This window comes from Callithrix jacchus, chromosome 11 (genome assembly GCF_049354715.1).
Source record: "Callithrix jacchus isolate 240 chromosome 11, calJac240_pri, whole genome shotgun sequence".
Classification (NCBI taxonomy): Eukaryota; Metazoa; Chordata; class Mammalia; order Primates; family Cebidae; genus Callithrix; species Callithrix jacchus.
Genome location: NC_133512.1, coordinates 78627657 through 78653342, shown reverse-complemented (window position 1 = coordinate 78653342; position 25686 = coordinate 78627657). Strand labels below are relative to the sequence as shown.

Sequence of the window (25686 nt, the reverse complement as noted above, 5' to 3'; positions counted from 1 at the left end):
TGAAAAGTGGTTTTAATTTGTTTCTGGTCAAAGAGGGGAAAAGAAATGCATCTGAGTTTAATTTTTTAATTTTCTTACAGATTTTAAGAGATGTTAATGAAACCTAAGTTTTTAAATATATAATTACAAAATGATTATAAACCTGAAGGAAAACTGAGGATAATTCAATTAACTATTTGATGCCATACTAACCCTTCTTCTTAAGATTCTCCTTAATACAATTAAGTAATCAAGATCTTTGAGTCATTTATTTCTATCCTTTTCCTTGTTGGGTTAAAACTTTCAATATTTGTGTAGGAATTATAGTTGATTGGCGTATTTGTTCAATTTCTATGTCTCTTTAAATGAGGCTTAGTGTGGTGGCTCATGCCTGTAATCCCAGCACTTTGGGAGGCAGGCTGAGGCAGGCAGATCACTTGAGGTCAGGAGTTCAAGACCAGCCTGACCAACGTGGCAAAACCTTGTCTCTACTAAAAATACCAAAATTAGCCGGGCATGGTGGCGTACACCTATAGTCCTAGCTACTTGGGAGGCAGAGGCAGGAGAATTGTTTGAACCCAGGTTATGGAGGCTGCAGTGAGCCGAAATTATGCCACTGCACCCCAACCTGGGTGACAGAACAAGACTCCATCTCATAAATAAATAAATAAATGATTTCAGGGTCCGGAATTGTAGGAAGCAGTCCTGTGAAGGCATGTATAGAAATGAACCAAAAATGTGCAAACTCAAAAAGATTCGAGTTATGTTGGTACTGCTGATGATCCACAGTGCCTTATTCATTGCATTTAATCTGGCACTCTGGAGACCAAACATCAAAATACTATTATACGGTGACTAGTTGGAATACAGAAACAGGGAGAAACTAACTGGCAAGTCAGGAATCTGCATTCTTGGGCTAACTTGCAGCCCACTATGGTCAACCAGTTAGGAATTAGCAGAGAAGAGCATTGAGGATCAGCTAGTGCTGAATCCCTTCTGTGATCTGACTCCTACTATATTATTTTGCCAGAAATAAGAATGAGTAAATAAAAAAATAAAATTCCTTTTTTGGCCTAAGTGAAAACAAAACAAGATATACCTGGAAGCATAGAGGATTCAGTCAGTTCAACAGTGAATGTCACTCTGGCACGTAAAATGCACCTGCCTTTGTTTAAGAGGCTGTGTGTAAAGACATTCTTGACCTAATTTGCAGCCTACTGTGGTCAAATCCTGCCCTTGACATGCTTAAAATCTGGCAGGTAAGACCAACACATAGAAAGAGTAATAAGTGGATCCTAAACTAGAAATTGGAGCACAATATCATATATGTGCTCCAATTTATTTTGCCAAGCAGGATCAGGAAAAGCTTCACAAAGAAAATAATATTGAGCTGGGGGCCTTGAAGCCCAGTTTTTGTTTTGTTTAGTTTTTGGCAGATGAATCAGGGAGTTGTAGTGTGTAAAGTCTTGATATGGGGTATAAGCAAAGGCATGGGATTTGAAAACACACCAGATGTGTGGGTTATACCAAGCAGTCCACTTAGGCTGAAATGTAGAGAGTGTGTGGAAAAGAGAAGGCACTGAGATGAGACTGGATTGCTGGATAGAGCCAGATGGTAACAGCTCTGAATAGCCATGAATGCCTTGCTAAGGAATTTGTATTTACCTATAGGCATAGTTTTAAACAGAGAGGTGGCTAGATTAGAATTGTAGTTTCAATAGCTAAAATGTAGGTTAACTACACTAGTGGTATCTACAGAGAAAGACCTACAGCTCGGGGAGGCATACCAGAAGCAGCCAGTTGGGAAAGCCCAGAAAAAGGTGACACTAGAGCCCCCTTGGATGGGTACAACATAGGAACTTTGTGAGTGAGAAAGTAGATGAGTGGGGATTAAAGGAAGGAGAGTTAAAATTCTCTATGATAAAATTGGCCAAACAGCATACCTTAGGAAATTGTGGTATCTTTTCTGGGTACCCTTAAGAATAAACTAAATGCAGATTTCCGGTGTATCATACTTTATTATTAACTGTAATTAATAATATGATGCTGTACATTAGATCTCTAGAACTTGTTCATTTTGTAACTGAAAGTTTGTACCCTTTGACCAACATCTCCCCATTTCCCCAACCCACACCCCACACCTAGCCCCTGGCAACCACTATTCTACACTCTATTTCTCTAAGTATAACTTTTTTAGATTCCACATATGAACCCCAAAAATCTGAGACAGGTTTCAGTTAATTTAGAAAGTTTGTTTTGCCAAGATTGAGGACATGTGCCCTTGACATAGCCTGTGACATTTTAGACACATAGAAGATGTGTGCCCAAGGTGCCCAGAGCACAGTTTGGTTTCACACACATTAGGGAGATATGAGACATCAATCAACATATGTAAGATGAACATTGGTTTGGTCTGGAAAGGTGGGGCAATTGGAAGCAGGGAGTTTCCAGGTCATAGGTAGGTGAGAGACAAATGGTTGCCTTCTTTTTGAGTTTCTGACTGGCCTCTCCAAAGGAGGCAATCAGATATGCGTTTATCTCAGTGAGTGGAGGGATGACTCTGAAAAGAATGGGAGGCAGGTTTGTCCTAAGCAGTTCCCAGCTTGACTTTTCCCTTTAGCTTAGTGATTTGGGGGCCCAAAGATTTATTTTCCTTTCACATACATTTAAGTGAGATCAGGCAATATTTGTCTTTCTGTGTCTGGATTATTTTACTTAGCATAGTATCCTCTGGGCTCATCCATGTTGTTGCAAATGGCAGGATTTCCTTCTCTTTAAAGTCTGAATAATATCCCATTGTGTATATATATGGTAATTTCTTTGTCCATTCATCTGTCAATGGATATTTAGGTTGTTTTCATATCTTGACTACTGTGAACAATGCTGCAATGAACACAGGAGAGTAGATACCTTGTAGAGATACTGATTTCATTTCAATAAAACCAGAAACAAAATAATAATAAAAACAGTTTGGGGAAGAAACTCTGAGAAGGGAGCACCCATAGAAACCAATGTAAAAAATAATAAGAAGCTAAATGCTCTTCTGTTAGAAGTATTTTGCTCTTCTGTTAGTAAATGCTCTGTGTTAGAAGTATTACGGTTCTGCCTTGAACATCTTCCATAATTACTTCAAGATTAAATTCCTCAGTTTCAGTATTCCAAAATCTTTTAAGAAAATTGATGTTTTTCCATAATGATTGCCATCGATGTTTTACACACGTATGCATATTTAGTGTCACTGATTGATCATATTCCTATTATTTTTTCCTATAAGAAGAAAATCTCAGAAAACTAAAATTAATTAAGTCCACAGAAGGACTCTGCGTAATTCAGTAATCAGTTTTGCCCTCTGCTGTTTCCCCATGCTTAGCACAAAGAGATACAAAATTTGCATGTGTTGTTGAATTATATTTCAGAAGTCAAGAGCATTATTTAACCGCTTTAATATCTTTCTTTTCTCAATTCTAAGACATGTGATTTTATTACATTTATTTGAACAAAGGTCTTGAGCATCTAAATTTTATAAACATAACTTAAAATAAAATTTTAGTGTCTGTGTAAACCCATTGATGCTGTCTGATTTACTATTCTAGTCAATTTTATGTGGGATAATAAATTGATCTTATTTTTTAACTGCCCAAGTTAACACATCTGTAAATATTTCATTTTTAGTTTAAGCTATTGAGGTAGGACTGACAGAATTGCCAGCCTTAGGTATTCAAATAACATTTTTTAATGACTTTAGATGTTGTCTTTACCCGGTAGCAAGCATGTAGCATCATCTGGTCTCCATAATTTGGATTTTTAAGAAGCTATTTAGGTTGCACTATGATCTTTCAGAAAATGCTTTGTAACAAACAGTTAACAGGTAAGATTGTCTTGCTCTCTGGGATATGTTACATGAAATAGTTTTTACTTATTTTCTTTATTTTTTCTTAACTTCTGGTAGAACATATCTGGCAATTCCTTTTGCAGCTTCCCTTCCAACATCATTCTCTAAAGCAGGGGTTCTTTACCTGGGGTCCCTGAGTTCCCCAGAGTTTGACACTCAAAGAAGTATGCTTTTTAAAACAGATCAAAAGCTGCTGTTCAAAGGAGCATTCTCTGTCACACCAACACAGATTTTGCAAAGACCTGCATGGAGATGACACATAGAATTGAAAAGTAGCGATATAGTATTGGGTTTTACCTTGGAGTCTCTGATATTCCATGATGACTTCTGTCCCTGGGATTGTTCAGCAGTCCCCCTCTCCATCACACATTAGTAAATGAAGACAGTGACATTTCCCAGGAATGTATCTAGTGGACAACAGTTTACTTTGTTCAGAACCCATATAATAGAACTCATAAATTTTAACATTATGCATCATTATTTCTGATTATTAATTTATTTCCTAATGCTCTCATTAAGAAGCAAAAAATATTTCTGTGTAATGAAAGTGAAGCATGAGTGAATCCTAAGTTTTAACAGTAAATTATTATTTAATTCTATTTGCACAATTTCAGAGTATTTAAACTTATTTTATATTTGCGTGTATGGTGCTGCAATATGATTGTTTGTCTGTTTTATTTTTCTGTTGTATATTTAGTTCAAGCAGTAAATCCCAGGATCAGCAATCTTACTGCTGCAGCTGCTGAGACCTATGCCAATATCAGTTGGGAATATGAGGGACCAGAGCATGTCAACTTTTATGTTGAATATGGTGTAGCAGGCAGTAAGAAACCATTTCATTACCCGATTTTTAATTTGGAGGATGCATTTTAAAAGATTAAGAACTTTCTTAAGAATTTACTGTGGATCATCTTGAAAAAAATTTGATCCAATTCGATGAATGAGTTATCTTAAAAAATTATAGTGAGCCATCAGCATACCACATATTTTATGCATAACCAGGAATCACTTTTTATGTTAATAACAGAGGGCATATGTTCCATTACGTATGTTATTTTCATATCATGGTACTTAAAACTGGCTCTATGCCCACACACATAAACAAGGGTAATAAGGAATAATTATATTTGCAAGTACTAGTAGGAAAGAAAAGCAGGTTTGTTTCAAATCGAACTTTGAAGTAGCAGAAATTAAACTGAATTGGAAGTATTCATTTTGCCCTAACTAGCCAAACAGAATTTTATAAAAAACTGAAGAAAATTAATACTTTGGGAGAGCATTAAATATGTTTTAATGTTTGATATATTCTCAAGTCAGGCACTCTTCTTAGATCTGGTCACATCTGCTAGGAGATGGGGCAGCTTTTACTTTCAGCGGTTAATGAAAACCCAATGTCCCTCTCCTAAATGCAGTGTGCTCTACATAGAATAAATGAGGTGGCCAATAAATGTTTGTGACAAAATGTTGAAGAGAGTCCAACTTTCTGTTTAAGCCTTTATCATGCAAATAAATATTTTTAGAAATAATGATCCCTTTAGAAAAACCAATACTTGGGAAAGGTTGAATTGATGAATTGGAAGGCATTTAAGTTTACAGAAAGATTCATCTTGTGAATCTTAAAAAATAATTCTTCCCATAGTTCACTTAAGCTATTTAATGTATAACAGTTCTTTTGATAAACATCTTTAGAGAAACTCAGCAGTTTCATAAGGCAAGGTGCAGATAAAGAACCTTCCTTTGTGTTAAAGAGGAGAATTAATACAATGGGAATATATAAAATTAATAAGCAATCTAGATATCCAGTCTATTTTTCTTTGAGGATATTTTCTATAGGTCATTTTAATTGATTTATTGGACATGACTACATTTATAATAATCTAAAATGGTAAACCTAAGCATCCTACATTTTGTCTTGAGCTTATAAAGAATTTTCCTTTCTTGAAGCGATAAGTGACTTCTGGTCCGTTAAAATATTCAAATTTGTTGTTTTTGCAAAATTTCCATAGGCAAAGAAGAATGGAGAAAAGAAATTGTAAATGGTTCTCGGAGCTTCTTTGGGTTAAAGGGTCTAATGCCAGGAACAGCATACAAAGTTCGAGTTGGTGCAGTGGGGGACTCTGGTTTTGTGAGTTCAGAGGCTGTGTTTGAGACGGGCCCAGGTGAGGCGCACACCACACCTGTTCAGGCTCCCGCTCAGAGGTGGAGGCCGCCAGGTGCTCCAGCTGGAGGTGGGGGCTGGTGGAGCTGTGTTATGGGTAGGGCATGAATGTCTTTCTATGGGGCCCTGTTGGGTTGGAAGTTTTGGTTTTTGTCTTTGGTTCTTTATATCAAATGAATTATGGAATTTAGCAAATCATCTTCTAGCCACATTATTACCAAAAAACATCACAAAAATAGTCTTACATGTTATTTTAATTTATATTATTTAAAGAATTCAATTGTTAATATCACACGTATAAACTTTCCCTAAGAGTTAAACTGAAATTTTTAAAATGCTTTTGAAGATGAAACAACTTATAAGAAAGTCACAATTCCGGCCGGGTATGGTGGCTCACGCCTGTAATCCCAGTACTTAGGGAGGCCGAGGCAGGCAGATCACCTCAGGACAGGAGTTCAAGACCAGCCTAGCCAACATGGTGAAACCCTGTCTCTACTAAAAAATACAAAAATTAGCTGGGTGTGGTGATGGGCACCTGTAATCCTAGCTACACAGGAGGCTGAGGCAAGAGAATCACTTGAACCCAGGAGGCAAAGGTTGTGGTAGGCCGAGGGTGCGCCATTGCACTCCAGCCTGGGCAACAGAGTAAGACTCCGACTCAAAAAAGAAAAAAAAAAGTCACAATTCTTTATTTCAAAATGGCCTACAACCCAGCAGAACCCTGCAGTCTGCTTAGACAACTGATATAGATATTATTACATTTGTGTGAAATAAGAACTTGTACAATTCATATGCTACATTTTTTATCACACCAAATTTTACTGCCTGTATATATTTACTTAATTGAATATTATCAAAATACACAAGTAAAAAATAAAGCTTCCAAAATAAAGAAAAATGTTCACATGAAATGCGAGAACATTCGTATTTGCTCACTAGATGGAGAACAATCCCTGCTACTTACATTTAAACAAGGGTTGTTTGTGGTACATGTTCATTCTGTGGTTCATACCTCCATGTTATTTTCAGTCATTCCATGCATTCTTAAAGAAATGTGCATATCCTGTAGAATACATTACACAATGTATTTTTTGTGACTTTCATTAATGAAGCATTATGATTTTTAAAGTCAGTGTTTACAATTCAGAAAAACATATGATCATTAAGTGGTTTTTAAAAAGCAACCAGAATGTATTAAACTATATTTTAAAGATATTTATTTGCTAAAATCATAATGTTTTAAGAAAACAACACATTTTCTGTTATTCCGTTCTTTGTATTTCATATCCATTTATGTACATCGTACTAGGAAACCAGTGTGTTAAACTTAGAAGGGGAATATCTAATCAATTCATAGCTAGTTTACAAGGTTCTGGTTTGTTGTTATTGATAACTTTTATTTTTAAAATACTAAAAGCTCAAGTAGATATTCTCTTCGTATATAGCTGGAAGGCTAGTAATAGTAATGGGACTAACATTTAGTCAGCTCTCCTATACAGCAGGCTTTCTCATAAGTGAAAGTTGTAAGTTCTCATAAGTCTCAATAAGTGTTTTTCTCATTCAGTCTTTACGACAGTCCTGTGACATAGGCACCATTATTACTCCATTTACCTCTCAAGTCGGAGAGGTGGAGGACCTTCCAGGCTGCTCAGTAGGAACCTGGTATAGCTGGGATTAGAAGCTTGTCCTTCTATCTACAGAAGAAAGGTCCTCGCTATACCCATTGTACAAGGTCACAAATATCCACAGGCCAAGGAAGGGACAGGCTGTCTCAGAAAGGGCAGCTTCAGTCAACACTTGGTAAATCCAATCAGTGATTCTGGATCCCCGTGGGCTGCACATGGTTACTGGTTCTGGACTATTTATGAAGAATCTACTATGTTGAAAGTGACCTGTTAAAATTGTTAGAAATGTTTAGGAAAGGAAAAAGTGACTTAAGCCAAAGTTAGATTCACCCTTAAAATCAAGTGGTAGCACTTTTTGTCCTTTTACAGGACAAAAGACAACCCCTTTAGAAAATTATTTTTCACTCAGCAGTATAATGCCTACAATTCCAGCAGCAACTGCTAGACAGTTCAAGGCGAGGAATTGTGATAGGTGGGCCTTCTTGTGTGCCAGTGATAGAGAGACAAGACAAGGTCCCAACCAGTTCTTGTCACTTTTTACATCTAAATGTATTAAAAAGAACAAATATTGATTAAACTCATGACCTTAGTTAACACATCACCTGTAAGAGCAAATGCTGCCAGCATTCTAGAATGCCTCAGTTTACCATTATGCTGCCTCCTTTTCCCAGTTCACAACGCTCTGTACTTTGGGGCTGCTGGGTTAACTCTGGTGTGAAAGCCCTGCCTTCCACTGCTCCTGCCCCTCCTCCCTTCCTGCTGGGTTCCACGGTGTAAGGATGTCAGTATTTCTGACTTGAAATCGTATCATTGGCTACTTTTGAACTCTGCATTCATGAGCTGCTTCTCTCTTTCTCTGAGTTCTGCTAATTTTAGGACCTTAGACTCAACTATCATCTACAGTTGTTTCATGAATCTTCCTACCATTATACCATCTCTCCCTTTTAGAGTATGGATTTTTTAGGTATATTTCTTAATTTTTTTCCTATGGCACAAACTGAACAACAAACAAGATAGGTAGTGTCCCGATGCTGCGCTTCTTCCCCGTTCTACTGGTATGACCTTTCATTACCGCCACCCCACCTGGTATGAACACTCATTACCGCCACCCCATCTGGTATGACCTCTCATTAGCCCCACTCCCCGCCCCCATTTGACCTCTCATTAGTGCCACCCCATCTGGTATGACCAGGTATGACCTCTCATTAACGCCATCCACCTCCTCTGTCCCTCAATTACCCATTCTCTCTTGACATCACAAAGGATTTAAAACATTTGTTTTCACAAGACCCAACAGTTTTTGTCAATTGTCTCCAAATGTTGGTTAAGGTCACAGTGTGCTCTTCCTAAACATTTCTAAGCATTTGAACAGGACATTTTCATCCATAGTGCATTCTTCAAAATGGTATAGAACAAATAACCATTTCCCTCACCCTGCCTCTTCCATGTTGATTCTGCGGTTCTGAGGACTCAAGAGCATTTTCCTCAGAGACCTCCTACCACAGAGCATGGATTATCCATGACAGCAAGCAACGCCAGAGCAGAAAACTGTTGTAAAGCCGACTTCCAGAAAACAAAGCAAATCTCATTATTCTGCCTTATTTTCTATTTTCATGTTCTTTATATGTGTTTAATTTATCATTTCTGGATTACTCAAATAATACATGAATATAATTTTATTGTTAAAAAATTCAGTTAATGAAGATTTTCTTTTACTCTACTACCCAGCCCTTCAATGGGTGATACCCACCCATTGAAACTGATTCTAGAAGGAAAAGCCCCATAGGTTTAATCTCTCTCTCTCTCTCTCGCTCTCTCTCTCTCTCTGTGTGTGTGTGTGTGTGTGTGTATGTTATGCACTATGGTGGTTATGGCTTGAATTTGTATGTCCCAGATGATTTTAGATTGTCCTGAGAAAACTTGAAGCCTCTTTTAGTCATTCTGCAATTTAAATATTTTCTTTTATTGATGGAAAGTCTATAGAAATTGTTATTTACATTTATACAATTTCCATTTTATGTCAATTTATGGTGCACTTGTGTGTGTCTGAATGTGACTGTGTGTGTGCACACATGTACCTATTATCATATTGTGCCTGCCTATTTTAAATAATAGGGCAGTGAAATATTCAATACTTTTTTTCTTTAGACATAGAGGCAGAAATTCAAAGTCAGTTTGGATGTTTGTTTACCACCCATCAAACATCCATCCATTTTTTCTTGGTTGCATAGCAGCAAGCTGCCAGTCAATTTTGGCAGTCACCATCCTTATAGAGCAATATCTGCACTAGTACCTGAGTCTCTTATTTTTTCCCTTTTTAGTTGCATTTAATTAGATGAAAAATGTAAAAGCTGAATCTTTTTATGACAAGGCTGTAAATCAGCACACTGAAAACAAGAACTCCAACTTTAGTCAAATGCTTGAGAGACTTAATGCCATTTGGTATTTGGTTCAGTTTTGGAGAAAAGGCACAGAAAGACCAAGCATTAATTGAAAGAAACATATTGCCAAAGAGGATGTAATGATGGAGTTTTAATACCTTTTTGCCTGTCTCAGAATAGGAAGTTTCTATGGCATTTTATTGTTTAACTTAAGACTTGTGCAGGTTTGATGTCTGGATTGTTCTTAGGAATGCATGGCAGCAGTATAATATAATGGCTAGTAGCATATTCTCTGGAGTTGGTCAGACACAGGTTGCTCTAAATGTTGGGCAAGTTTTTTATCTTCCTTGGGCATGGATTTATTCCTGATGCCTACCTCAGAGAATTGTTGTAAAGATTAAGTGAGATATACCTTCAGCACAGTGCCTAGCCTATGGTAAGGTCCACAAATGTTAGCTGTCAGTGTTATTACCATTGTCTTCATTCTCATCATCATGACTATGGTATGTGTATGGAAAGGGGAAACTACCTAACCTGGTACTTTACTTGTGTGTGGCTTTGATACAGCTCAAAACTTCTCTAACTAATGAGGCCACAAGGGCCTATTGGGAAAAGACTACCTGCTTTTCACTTTTCAAATAATGTATTTTTGCTTCTCATTTTATTTCTTCTACATATGTCCATATTTTTTTTTACCTTCCTCTTCATACTTGATTTTTAGCATTTCCTTTTTTCTCCCTAAATTTCATATGGAGAAAAAAAAACAATGAGATGCTATTTTTACAACAGTAGCAGAACCTGGGATATGCGTAGTCATGTTTATTTATGCATCCTGAGATCACACACACCTAACTCAACCATGTAAAATATATTCAGAAGAAATTCAGCCAAATTAAAAGCATGATATAAACCTGCTGATGGAGTCAAAAGAAGAAAATGCTTTATATTAATTATGGTCAAAATAGAAAATAAAGGTCTTTTAAAAAAAGAATATATACCAGTTAATTTAAGCAAATCCGCATGGGCATGTCTGAATAGCCATTGATGCTGCACTTTTTCCCATAAGATTGATACTTTTAAATAATACCCAAAATGCTAGTTATTCTGTGGTTTTCTTAGAAGTTTTGCATATTATGACTGATGGAATAAGGGGCTTCACATTCATTTACTCAAACAGAATAGATGCAAACTGAAAGGATATGTATACACATAAGTGAGTACTTTCTTTTCAAACTGGTCACTTAGGCAAATAATGATTTCACTGACCGAGAGATACTCCAGTCTTTTGAATGGATCCTTAGCCATAACAAATATTGATTCTTTGAGGGTGAATTTGGTTTTTTATAAATTTCCACTCAGAACCAACTCTTGTGAATGAGATCAATAACAAATCTAAGTAATATTTTGGGTGCCAATTGAGATGTTATGTAAAACAATACAGTTATTTTCCTGATCTGGAAAGGTTTCTTGTATGGACCATTTTCTTTTTTAACAGAATTTTTTTAAATATTGAAAATGGCAACAGCCTTGCAATGACAGTTTAACATCTAAAAGCAGTGCCTTTGAAGAGAAAATACTCAATTAGATGTATACATTCTGTTCTATTTAAAAGTCAGTTTTATATTTTTCTTATTGTACTTAATGTAAAATGTATCCTGTAAACAGTGAATACTTTAATTGGTTTAGGAATATGTTTTTATTGAGAATATTCAGTGAGAATAACTGAACACAATGTTCACCAGAGTTTGTTAGCATTTAATATTCTATATTTGAATTTTTTAATGAATTAAGATTTTTCCAAATTAAGTATTTATATAATTCCCAATTAATAATTGGCAGATCCTACTTTGGGGCCACATGTAAAATACATGAAAGCTCACATAATGTGACAATTTTTACTCTAAGAGACTGCAGCAGTTCGCATCTCCCCTAACCCTATTGCCACCAACACCGTTGATCTGTTTTCCAGCGATGGCAAGCCGGCAGGTGGATATTGCAACTCAGGGCTGGTTCATTGGTCTGATGTGTGCTGTCGCTCTCCTTATCTTAATTTTGCTGATTGTTTGCTTCATCAGAAGAAACAAGGGTGGTAAATATCCAGGTAAGAAAGAAACATTAAAATTGCTTTGTAATGCTACATAATAATCCATTAAACTAAAAAGAAATCATGGGGGTAATCATGTAGATTGTAATATCATGTCTTCCCAGAGCCATGAGTTTGGACTTTCTCTTCAAATGACTTTTGATCCCATTTTATATAATGGCAGTTTAACATTGTCAACAATCATAAGGCATTTGGATGAGTAAATCAATCTGTTCTCTGAAAACATTAGTGAATCTACTCTTAGACTCCACACAAGTTATGGATGCCTAAGTAACACCTAAAACCATCTGTCAAGAGGAGAGTTGGGGGGAAGGTGTGTAGAGAGTTTTTCAGAGGAAGAAATACATGAACTAAGTCTTGATAGTCTTGATATTGTGATGTGTAACATTGCTTTCCCTGTAAGGTTAATGGTTTATTCAATTTAGTGGGTCCATTAAATTTATATTTTCTTTACCTGACCATTTTCCCTTCAGTGACAAGAAAAAAAAAATCTGTGAAAGAATAGACTTATAAAAACAATTTGCAACCATTAATATAGCTACTAAATAGATTGGTAAAGTAGGGGAAAATCTTAGAAACTTAAATATTATTTCTTTATCAAGTAAGAGACTAGTCAACTTTATGTATTAACAAATGAACATTCTATTGGGCTGCCTCAAAAATAACTAAAACACCAGAATATATGCATGGCCACTATATATGATTACATCTACTTGTGTATAGAATTATTTTTCACTGCTGTATATATCTCAAAGAATACTCTCATGGACTTTGAAAAAGAAAAAACGAGATCAATAGACAATAATAACTTTTTGAAATTTTTAGTTAAAGAAAAGGAAGATGCACATGCTGACCCTGAAATCCAGCCTATGAAGGAAGACGATGGAACGTTTGGGGAATACAGGTGAGCCCCTGCTTCTCTGCTCTTCATCTTCCCTGCCCACACCAACACAGTCCCAAGAATGGAACTTGGCCAGGACATGCTCTGCCTGGCATCTCGTATTTTCCTCAAATGTAAGTTTAGGGATACCTCCATGTCTCAGTGTTTACATGTCCCTCATGGTCAAACATTTTCATTTTTCATTAAAAAAATAAATTTTGATTTTAGTCATGATTTTGGAGGTAGAATGTCTCCCACTTTGTCACATTTTCCATAGGCCCATGCTGTACTGATCAATCTAGCAAAGCCAGTGTGTTACTATGAGCATTAAAACAACAGAGAAGACCCTCCAAAGCCTGCATTGCAAAGAAAACTATACTTGTCATTTTCTAAACACGCTGTAATAAAATCAGTTTGAACAGACTATCTCATCTAGAATTTGAAGCTAGTTTTCCTAAACAATACCTATAGCCTTGCCCATTAATCATGAAATGGTGACTAGATTGTTTTAGAAGCTGTTAATTATTAAGAAATATCATAGCCCTCTAGGCAATGTGTTACTCACAGAACTTTGATAATACATTCTGGCTTGACTCCATCATTAAGGGAAAATGTTAATATAACCTATGTGCTAAATTTTTAAAAAATATTTTCTTTAAACAAAGATATATCTTTCCAATTGAAAAAAAGATTATTTTAGATTTGTTTAAAAACGGAAACAAAATATTTATTAGAATAAAATGTGGGGATTCTGTTATTTTTAAAGTATGCCTTTTAAAAATACCTTTTGCTGGGCGCGGTGGCTCACACCGGTAATCCCAGCACTTTGGGAGGCCGAGGTGGGTGGATCACGAGGTCAAGAGATCAAGACCATCCTGGTCAACATGGTGAAACCCCGTCTCTACTAACAATACAAAAAATTAGCTGGGCATGGTGGCGCGTGCCTGTAGTCCCAGCTACTCAGGAGGCTGAGGCAGGAGAATTGCCTGAACCCAGGAGGCGGAGGTTGTGGTGAGCCGAGATCGCACCATTGCAGTCCAGCCTGGGTAACAAGAGCGAAACTCCGTCTCTAAATAAATAAATAAATAAATAAAAATACCTTTTGTGCCTTGTTTTTTTCTTTTTAGAAGCCTCTTGCTTATATAAAATCTCTTATATTATGCATTAAGCCCATTTTGAGACATTGTTTGCAAGATGAAGAGGCTTTTAGGTGAAATAAAACATTTCACTATTGTGATTACAAGGCAACATTTGTAGAGAAGATATTTATGTTAAGTTTTACTTGTCTCTAGAGCTCATTTTTGGTTTTTCCATGTCACTATCATGTCGGTATCATAGAATATCATACTTTCATGTGACACCATGCTAAGGATGAAAAATAGAGAACTGATTGAGAAAAAGACATATATTTTCAATAAAATTGTTTTCATATCAATTTCCATGCAGATACCTGTGTTTTTCCTTTATTATCTCAGCCCCTAAGTTTTTATATTTTGATCTCTTAAAGAGAGATAACGATGGTTTCAAAAAGTCCTCAGAATTTCTGTATCTCATGGTCCAAAAATGCCTAGCAAGGGTTGTCTTGATGTCAGAAGTTGGTTCTGGAGCTGCAAGTGTATAAAAAACCTCATACAGCATCCACACTCATGCACCCAAGAGGTTTTTGTAACACATTAGAACAGCTTACAGAAGCCCATAGCATAGGGCATCTGGATGAGTAGAGCTTTGCTGAAATAATTCACCCTTACACATGTTTCTCCTGTAAAGCAGGTAAGCTGACAATTACTAAATAACTTCTTATTTTTAGAGTTCTTGTGGCTATAATTCTCTACAGGATATGCAAACCACTCCCTTATTTATTGTGATGAAGCAAAATCTTTAACATGGCCTGAAAAAAAACATGTATTTGCATGAATTGGAAATAAACCATTGTCCTTCATACATTCTCCGTGGTGATGGGTTCCTATTCTACATTATCATGCGTCAATGAATCTGGCAATGTACTGCTCACCATGTGGGGCTCAAACATCAACTTGCTATTATAGTGATGTGAAACCATGATCTGAGGTCATGTGACTTTCCCAGAAAACTGCTGCCTACTCCATTAAAACTTGATTAAAATCAAGGTCGGTATTTGGGTGACGGTATACTAGAAACCCAAACTCCACCACGACACAATGTATCCACATAACAGACTTGCACATGAACCCCCATGGAACTATAAGAAAAAATGGAGGTTGAGTTTTATGAACTAGTTTGGAATTAAAAGACTGTTGGTTTTACTTTCAACTCAGCCATTGCCTGTGATTCATAGTTCTGTGATTTGTATTTTCTTCTACAAGCCATCTACTAACAACATTAATATAGTTTTCTGTCTGGAGCAGTACATAGCAAGTATTTGGTTACGGGCCTCATAATCACTGTGTTTACATCTATTTGGTCATATTTCTTTGTCTTAGTGTTAATTTATATGTACTGTGTTGGTGAAGTGTTTTCAAATAGCTGTCTTTAGCTTAGGCCTTAGTTTCACAGGAAAGAAAGACTTTTTGTTTGGGCTTATTGAGTGCAAACCCAATTGACAGGAAGACAGAAACACTTATACACTTGTCATACATGTAATGATGTAAATTTGGGAGGTGCCAAGGGAAATAAGGTTCTGATGGGTGTCTTCAACTCAAAACATAACTCAATGATGTAATTTTTTTTAATGAAAATAAAAGTTCATAAGGACAATCCCACAAGCAAAATCACTTCCCCAAAATTCCAACCAGTTTTTTTACTTTGATTTACAAAGATAGGGCTTTGTCCTTTGATTTCCTGACACTACCTCAGAATGTTTTCCCTTTGGTTTATTTTTTATTTAAATAAATCCAAAAATGTTTATTATCTTAGAGGCTGTGATTAATGAAAACAGCTCCAACGGTTTATTAATAGAATCTTTTGTTTTTAATAATACATTTAAGTGTCATTCACTTCCTGAAATCACCAGGGTCCTGTCTCTACTTTGCACCTTCTGTAAGTTTTGAGCTCTGTATTATTTATTGATTTTTACTGTCTTTCATTCCAAAAGCAAATTATTATGCCGATCAGACATACACAAAATTAGGACTATTGCCTAAGTGTAAATTAATTCCCATTTCTGATTTGCTGATTCTCTAGTCTGAGGATGAAACATTTTCTACATGGCTGGCTCTGAGCCAGATGATATTTTATAGTGCAAAGAGGGATAGAACCTCACTGGTGGCCAAATGTGATTATATGCTATAACCCTGTGCCCTTACTCTGACACCCACCCCCAAGCAGTTACCCTCTGGTGGAAGCCTGCAGCTTTCTTTGTTTGTTTCTTTAATTATACAGACAGTAGGATCTGCATCCTTACTAGCATATAGAAAAATCAGAGAAACAATGCAACCAACAGTGTAAGTATTTTTTTATTCTTTAGATCCATTTTCCTTAAGACCAGAATAAACCTAGGTCATAAACCATATGCCCATGTTACTTGAACTCATAACTTACTGCATAATAGGTGGTTCTTGCCACACATATCTTGTCATTCATGTGAACATGGGCTTGTGTCAGGCATGCTAACCCATGCTTATAAGGCTTGAATGATACCAAGATGTGGCACATTTGTTATATACATTAGAGTTATTTTGCTCACAAAACATGAACTGGTTTGTGAGCAGAATAATAATGGACTTTCAGAGAGTGGGTAGGAAAGAGTATTTGGGTCATGAATGTCACTAGAGGTGCAATGTGGTTTGGCCATGGGAGGATGGTAACAACAGGAAAATCAGACAGAATTATCAGAGATTTACCTGCTGTTGCCAAATTTTACTCAGTAGGATTTAATGGATGTGCACACTTCTGAACAAATTGCTGTTGAAAAACAATTTGAACTCTCTAAAAATTTATTCTTAGGGTAAGAGAAAGGAAAGGATATATTCCAGTGCTTTGTCTGCCATCATGAAACTAAGATATTTATGTTCAAATTTTTCTTTACTTTCTAAAATTCCCACTGTCTCCTCTATTATTTTACAGTGAACTCATTCTGCCAGTATTTATTGAGTGCCTACTGTATGCCAGGCTTTGGGGATATTCAAACCAATAGGATTTGGTTCCACACTGGGCGTTTATCGCCTAGTGATGGGTGCAGGGAAGGAAAAGAACAAATACCAGAGTGTGAACAGTGCTATGGAAGAGATATAACTAAGGTACCAAGAGAACAGGAGCAGGAAGCTGAAGCCAGGGGGGCAGCATAGAAGGAAGGTGGCACAGGGAGTCTTCCCAGGGGAAGTCATGCAGTGTTAGCATTGTGATAGGAACATTTCTTTCTGCTGCACAGTGATCTTGATTTATGAATGTAAGTATCAATATACTGGATATTGTATCAATATTTATATACTGAATATGTTTTAGCTATGTATATCTTATTTTGAAATCCATTCAGCCTTTGATATCTAGAACTAATAATTCATATCTGATACACACCATCCTTAAACATTCTCATTAAAATGTGAATGAATTTTTACTTGTTTTGTAAAGCTTTGACCACTACACTGCAAGAGAGAGAGAGAGAGAGAGAGGTATATATATATATCTATATGACTTTTAAATCATCTTCTGTGACTTCTTGATTCATCTCATTTGGAAAACTCTTTCATATTTAAACTTGACATGGCAATTTCACTGAATACAATGTCAAAAGCAGAATATTATTTACTATTTCATTACAAAATTCATCTTGGAGTTGAAAAGGGCAAGTCCTAATACAGTGCATCACACAGAGTTGTAACCACTTAACACATCTGGAAAGTTCTGTGTGTGTGTTACACAAGGTATTTCTTAGAAAAAACAAATCTCTCTGAAGTAGGGGCCTGGAGTAGAGAGAAGAGGTTGATGGAGATGGACACTTAAACTTGTTGAACACAAACCATGTGCCAGCACTGTGCCTATGACTTATATAATTTTTTCTCATTTAACCAGATTCTAATTATTACAATAAGATATTTTTTCAGCACTTAATAAAGACTGGACTTAAAAAGATCTCGCTGCCTTTGAATGGCTTTTTCTGGAAGGACTGTTAGAGGAGGGAGCATCCCAGTTTCTTCTCTTCTTTCAGGCACAGCCTGTGTTGCTGTTGATTCTCTCCTCTGCCACAACCGTTAAGCTGGAATGAATGGATGCTTCGGGGAGCCCCTTCTTCGCTGGTCATTAACCATAACTGATATGATTTTGTATGTAAAAACCCAAATGAATCAAAAAGAAAATATTATAATAAGAGAGTTTAGTAATGTTGCTTGACACAAAATTAACATAAAAGTCTATTATATTTCTAGGTACCAACCAGCAAGCAATTAGAAAATAAGATTTTAAAAATTATTCTTGTTATGATAGCATAAAAATATGATGTAGAAATAAAGCCAACGAAAAGATCTTCCACCAGTTTCAAGACCCTGTATTCCATTCCACTGGTCAATCTGTCTATCTCTGCACCAAAACTATATTGTCTTAATAATACAGGTTTTAATAAGTCTTGATACATGCTAGGTTCAGTTCTCTAACTTTACTTGTCTTCTTCAAGAGCCTTTTAAATACTTAGCCCTTTTCTTTTATTTGTACATCTTAGAATCAGCCTGCCAAGATCCACATAAAAACCTGCTGAGCTTTTGCCAGAAATAAATTGCAGCTAAAGGGCAGTATGGGGAAGGTTAACATATTTACTGTATTTGAGTCTCCCATCCATGGATGTGGAATGTTCCTCCATTCATTCAGATCTTTAATAACTCTGAATAAAACTTATTTTCTTTGGAGGTCTTACACATGTTTGTTGGATTTGTCTTTATATACTTCATATTTATGGTATTAGAAATGGAATAATATTTTAAATTTTACTTCCTAATTGTTTGCAAAAGCATAAGTAAAATTGACTCTCATGCTAATCTTGTATCAAGCAACATTACTAAACTCTCTTTTTATTCTAACATTTACCTATAGATTCTTCTGGCTTTTCTACATACACAGTCTTATCAGTTATGAATAATGATAGCTTCCTTTCATCTATTTCTTTTTCTTATCAAATTGCTTAGGACTTTTAATGCAGTTTTGATTAGAAGTGGTGGCAGCAGCCATCATTATTATTATTTCTGATTTTAAACAAAGTTTTCAATGTTCACCATTAAGGATGATGTTTACTTTAGGTTTCTTATAGCTACCCTTAATCAAGTTAATGAAGGATTCTATTCCTTCATGTTAAAAATAAGTATGTTCCTAATGTTAGGAATAAAAATACATTCTATTCCTAATGTTTTTATCATGAATGGGTGTTGAATTTTTTCAAATACCTCTTTCTAAATCTGCTGAGATTATCATAGATATTTTTATTTTCTTCTGCAAAAATGATGAATTGTATGAATTGATGTTTTAATGCTAAAACAAACCTGCATTCCTGGAATAAACCCAACCTGGATACAAAATATTATCTTTTTAGTAGGTTGCTAAATTTGATTGGTCATAGTTTGTTTGGGATTTTTTCATATATGTTCGTGAATGGATTAGCCTGTAATTTTGCTTTGTTAAGGTGTTCTTGTTGGTTTTAGATATCAGTGTTATACTGGCCTCATAAAATGATTAAAGGAGTACTTCTCATGATATATTTAAACTTTAATATGCCCAGAACTGAACCATTGATTTTCCCCTCTCAACATGCTTCACTCCATAGTAACAGTACTTCCAAGCCTCCTGTTGCTCAAACCAAAAATCCTGGTGCCGTCTTTTTCTCTGTTATTCCATATCTAATCCATCAGAAAATCCTGTTGGGTCTACCTTCAAAATATGTTCATAATTGAGCATTTTATACCATCTCCAATGTTCCACTCTGGTCCAAGTCACAGTCATCTTACTCCTGGATTGTTGTAATATTCTCCCCTGACTCTCTAGAGCAGAGGTTGGCCAACTAAATATTTTAGACTTCACAGGCCACATAGTCTCTGCTGCAACTCTGCAATTCTGCTATTGTAGCGCAAAAGCAGCCACAGACATTGTGTAATAAATGGGCGTGGCCTAATTTTGCTATTGTTTACTAACCCCAGCCCTCTAAGGTAGGCTATTCTCAACACTGATAACAGAGTAGTGCTTTTAAAATGTAAGTCAGAGCGTGTCACTTATTCTTTGAAAACCCTCCCAGGGCTTCCTATCTCAGAGATGAAGGCAGCATTGTTACAGTGTCCCACGGTACCTGGTGTAGCCCTGCCACCCCGCTAACCTTAACTCCTACTTCTCTCTCTGTCTCTGTCTCTGTCTCTCTCTCTCTCACGCCCCACCCCCCCACCCCCCCACCCCCCGCCGTCTCTATTCAGCCACACCAAGCTCCTTAGTGTTCCTGGAACATGCCAGGCTTGCCCTCACCTCAAGGCATTTATACTGCTTGTTACTCCTGCAGGACCTGCTCTCCCTCCAGCTATCCACCCTGCTAAATTCACTCTTTTAAAGTAGTTGACCATATATCACTGCTTGATGAGGGCTTCCTGGACATCCTATTTAAATGCCAACTTTTCATCCCCTCTCCAACACCTTCTGTCATCTTTACTCAGCTCTCTACTTTGCATGGTGCTAATCGTCTCCTGACATAAAATATACATAATTTGTATTATGTTGATTGTTAATTGTATTTTCCTCCCTAAAAATAAGGTCAGGGTTTTAAGACTAAACCTTTTGTTTGCTGCTATATTCCCAGTGCCTAGAACAGTCTGTCTTAGAGTAGGCACTCAATAAGCACTTATTGGATGAAGGGATGGGTGGATAGATGGCTAGACCAAAGAAATGTCACAGATGGCAACTTCCAGTAGTGTATTCCTTGGGATGCTAGTTCTACAAAGCAGAATACGATTAACCATTGGAATCCAGGTGACAATATTCTGCCTATTACTGAACTCTTCAACTGAATTAACAGTCACACCAGAACAGGAGCTATATTTCACAGGAAGTACTTAATAATTAAACCCAGGGATGCTGTATAAGCTATTTTCATAACAGATTAGGCACTCAATGCTTTGTCCTCTGAAATTTCCCCAAACACAGCCCACCCCAAGATGATACCTTTCCAGTTGTTTATTAGCGGGGGTGATATTATAGCTAATTCAGTTTGCAGCAAGTAATCGTGTGTTACTGAAACAGGTTGTTTTCAATGGCATATGCCACTGTTATATTATGCTAGCATTTTTTCCTCAGTCTTGAGATTTTCTTCTTGGAGAAAAATTGAAATCCCTAGAAAAAGTTATTGTCAAAAGAGCCAGTATACTTACAGATCTTGAAATATTTGTATCTTGGCTAGAAAAAAAAAAAGTCACTGTCTGAAACAGAGGGAGCAGTAAAGACTTAGCACAAATTGCTAGATTAAATACTGCAGCCAGTGATAACTTTTGTATATTAAGGGTTTTCCATTTTTACTAATACTGTATATATTTCCTATTTTGCCTTGCATTTTTGTTTTTTGAAAGAAAACAAAATGTTGGATCCTGTCATTGACTTTTTCTATTTTTTTTCCGAAATGTTACCTAGTAACAAATAGGTCAATGTGCACACTTAGTTATTTGACCGTATGGGTGAACAGTCTAAAACATAATGATTACTCTGTGACTTCAGAAATTGTGCTTAGGGGTTCAACAGAGAAATAAGCAAAAAAGAATAATAATGGAATCTTATAAAGTCATATTAAGGTACACTCCTCAGATTCCCATCCAACATGGTCAGGCTGCATAACACACATGGGAAAGGGAGCTGGGGGGTTAACATGAGCGTAGGAAGGGTTTGCTATTACATGTTTGGAATCATTCACATTCTTTAGAATATATTGGCATGCCATTCATAGTACAAATGTAGTGCTTTTAAGTTAAAGTGTGTCTCTTTCCAGATTAATAAATATTTACTCATTAGCTAAAATTCTTACCAAAAAAAAATGCTGTGTACTATCAGTATAAGGATTTTGCTTTTCTTCTTAGGCTATTTTCATTTGTTTCCTCTGCATCCTTTTAATGGGATTTGTAGGTCTCTTGAAAGGTAAGGTTGAAGTTTCCCAGTCTGGCCTGCATTGATAACAAAATTTTTGAAATGCAGGATTTTGCTTCTCCTTCTGTCTCAGAAAAAAAAAAGTCCATGTTTCACACTTAACCAAAATCATGCTCCATTCACATCCAGGGAATCAGAGATAGTTTGCAGTTTAACATACTAACTTCTTTATTTGCCATAAGCTTTTGCCTTTTTGAATTCAAAATAGTGATGATTTTTCTACTTTTCTCAATTCTTTCTTATTTAATGCTTGTGATTATTTCTGGATTGCTTTCAACTCAGGAATTAGAATTTGTCATTGAAATTAACATGCACAATTGGGAGCCATCCACTCTACTGAGGACTTCATGATTCAACCATTTCTGCTCCCAATTTCCATTCCAACTCACCCTCGTCATTGGAGTCAAGAGAAGCCCAGGACTCCAAACACTTTCTCATAATTTGCATGCATGATCTATAAAAACAGAAAACGTTACCTAAATGCCAATCTTGACAAAAATGTTTTCTCTTTCTTCCAGTGACGCAGAAGACCACAAGCCTTTGAAAAAAGGAAGTCGAACTCCTTCAGACAGGACTGTGAAAAAAGAAGACAGCGATGACAGCCTAGTTGACTATGGAGAAGGGGTGAACGGCCAGTTCAATGAGGATGGCTCCTTTATTGGACAATACAGCGGTAAGAAAGAGAAAGAACCGGCTGAAGGAAACGAAAGCTCAGAGGCACCTTCTCCTGTCAACGCCATGAATTCCTTTGTTTAATTATTCAGCTCTTTGCCAGTATTCCGTTTCTCTAGAATGTTTATCCTAAGCACTTGTTCGTCAGCCCTCTCATACTATGAACATATGGGTAGAGAGTGTATTTTCTGCTGTATGTTAATATTATGAGACTAGTTAGAGCAAAAACATAACTCAGTCAAATGATATGTTAATGTGAACTGGAATGCAAAGTGCATACTTTTTCATTCAAAATGGGTACTCTTGATTTCCTCAGCACTGAGAAAAAATAATGCAACATCACCAACAGATCCTGTTATTTCCTCTTCAGGATACAGTTCAATATGATGCATGAAAAATGCTCCACATTTAAAGGACATACCTGTGTATGTTATGAAAACATGGTTTGCTACTTTGTTTATACTATCCTCAGCTGAACCCCTAAATATGAATTCCATTTTCATTGTCAAGAGTGTTACTGTAGTATTCTCTAGGACTTCAATGTCTTTGTGGACATTGTTGTGAAATTGGTGACTCTGTGTCTAGCTGTCGTTTGTCTTTTTGGGAGACTCTTAGGAACAGTATGTACAGTATATACTTGCTAAATGAGTTCATTATGACAGTCGCATTGCTGATGCTTACTGAGAACTATTTCCTGCTCTTGGCTCCTGTTACTCCGTAGGCTTCTTAATCGTCCAGGCATTACAGCAGCACAGTGTTCTACTTTGTACATCATTTCTATGTTCCGTTGTTTTTAGGCATAAACAATGTGTATTGCAATGCATTTCGGCATTTGTGCCATACCGAAAGAATCAAAAACAAGTCATTCAAATTAAATTTCAAACATTACTCCAGAGAACACAGGGCAAGACACATATAGTGCCTTCAGACATTAAGCATTCCATAACATACTGCATTCTGTATTAGCTGCTCCAGTCCATTCTGAGTCCTAGATTACTGTCATTGTCTAAAAGCAACTTTTAAAAAGCAGAGTTCATGAAAACTGCAATGCTGGGAAAAGAAAGAAACATGAAAATGAAAATAATGAGACAGTTTATTTGAAATAGCATTTCCTCATAAGCATAAAAAGAAGCTTTGTCACCAACTGAAGCACGTAATGATTTTGTGGTCCTTTATGGCTTCTGCTACATTCAGTAAGAAAGATGTCTACATGCTAGAAAATTAATTTTAAAAATTAAGTTATTCCAACACCAAAAGCATACAATAGCATGCCAACAGTAATATATTATTCTCCAAGACTTTACCTATGTGAGTTCAAAACTCTGCAGCATTAAGCGATGTGTATGCAAATTGCTACAGACACATTTCAGAATCTAAGAAATCTGACAAGTGCTTAAAAGGCCAGTGGTCCAAGGGATTACATCTGCAGTTTAAAAAGTAAGTGTATCTTCTATCATATTCATAAACAATATCTATCAAATGGGTTGCCTCCAAATATGAAAATCTATAACAACCTATGGTTGAAGGAATGCTCAGTTTCATTTGCCAATAAATTGGTTTCTCATAACTTGCATCAAGTTTAATTTTAAGTAAAGCTTTTTATATGTAGATATTTTGTTGAATTTGTAAATACACTTAAAGTGTAGATGCTATATGCTTATAGGTGGTACATACAAATAAACCTGCAATGATTATGTTGTACTGTATAAGAAGTAAGCTAATTAATGCAGTGAATGGGATTGGAAAGCATCTACTTAAATACCTGTTGGGTTCCCCTCTCCCCCTGCCTTTTTTGCTGTGAAACTGAAATAGTGAACTTTTCTACATATCGACAGCAGATTTCTAGATGAAATCGTCAGAGCTTTGCCTATGGGGCACAGTAGGCCTAGTCACCGGGCGTCTTTGATATGTGTAGGTAAAGCATAGTTGAAAGTGATCCCAGGTAAAGATGGCCCTGAATACTTTCATGTCTCTATATTCACTTTTCACAGATCAACTTGTCTACTGAAAACACAAAAAGACAAAACAGGTTTGCCTTGGCATCAGAGAGCACAAAGATTAAAAGTTACTTTAAATTTGCAAATATTTGGGGAGAACAATAAAAATATAGTTTTCCTCTTCCAGACTGGTAGATACTAAATTTATCTGTGCATGAAAGGGTCACTTCTGTAATAGTGCAACAGATTTTGTATTAAAAATTAAATGTGGTTTTAAAAGTTCCTCTCTCTTTTGTAATTTATCATGTTCCCAGTGGAGTGTGAATGTCCAGGTAATGGTGTATGTACGGTACAGGCAAATGTGACTGGATTTCCCTAAAAAAAATAACTATTAAACAGTCTTGATCTCTTTGTGATTTTTAACTTTTTCAAACATACATTGCCTAAGGTTTTAAAATGGTGAACATTTTGATTTTTACTTTCAGAAGGCTGTTCTATGCAGAGAAAATTAAATATAAAATAGAACGTAACAAAAACATTTGAATGAAAAACAGGACTAGATATTCCCAGCCTTTTGAGAAAGGTTCAAGAAATCAGGTGCTGCCTCCTTTCCCAAAGCCTGGTTCCTGGTGCCTGTGACTTGGATTTCTTGACTCTCCCATCTGAAGAGACAATTTGGACACTACAGGTATTGGCTGTATGTCATCCTCTCCCTTTTCTTCACCCTCATTCTTCTAATCTTCTCAAACTCGTTGGGCTCTGCAAACAGCCAAGGCCCCACATGTTCCCGTGTTCCACCACCTGCCCATTATTCTCCAGTCCCCTAGTCCAAGCCTCACACCTAGGAGACCTCCTGCTGGTTCAGAGCTGCCCTCCTCCGTGGTGATTAGGATCACATATTACATAAGGTAACTGTAAAGTGCTATGTAGAGCTTGGTGTTTCCACCCGGAGGTCAGGCACGTCTGTCACTCACTTCAGAACAACACATCAG

The 25686-nt window shown here is 36.4% G+C and overlaps 1 protein-coding gene across 50 annotated transcripts in view; it reads left to right on the top strand.

Annotated features, from left to right (window-relative positions):
* NRCAM (neuronal cell adhesion molecule) overlaps positions 1-24976 on the top strand; it is a 336778-nt gene extending 311802 nt beyond the window's left edge. For 36 of the 50 annotated variants that reach the window (XM_035254142.3, XM_078343186.1, XM_078343182.1 and 33 more), the window contains 3 exons: positions 12005-12136; positions 12965-13043; positions 22604-24976. In XM_035254142.3, the coding sequence (XP_035110033.1) occupies positions 12005-12136; positions 12965-13043; positions 22604-22841 (449 nt within the window). In that variant the 3' untranslated portion in view covers positions 22842-24976. Of the gene's footprint in view, positions 1-4568; positions 4695-5877; positions 6031-12004; positions 12137-12964; positions 13044-22603 lie in introns of all 50 variants that reach the window. The other 14 variants (XM_078343162.1, XM_078343161.1, XM_054237424.2 and 11 more) reach the window with 1 other exon arrangement.
* The last annotated feature ends 710 nt before the right edge of the window (positions 24977-25686 follow it).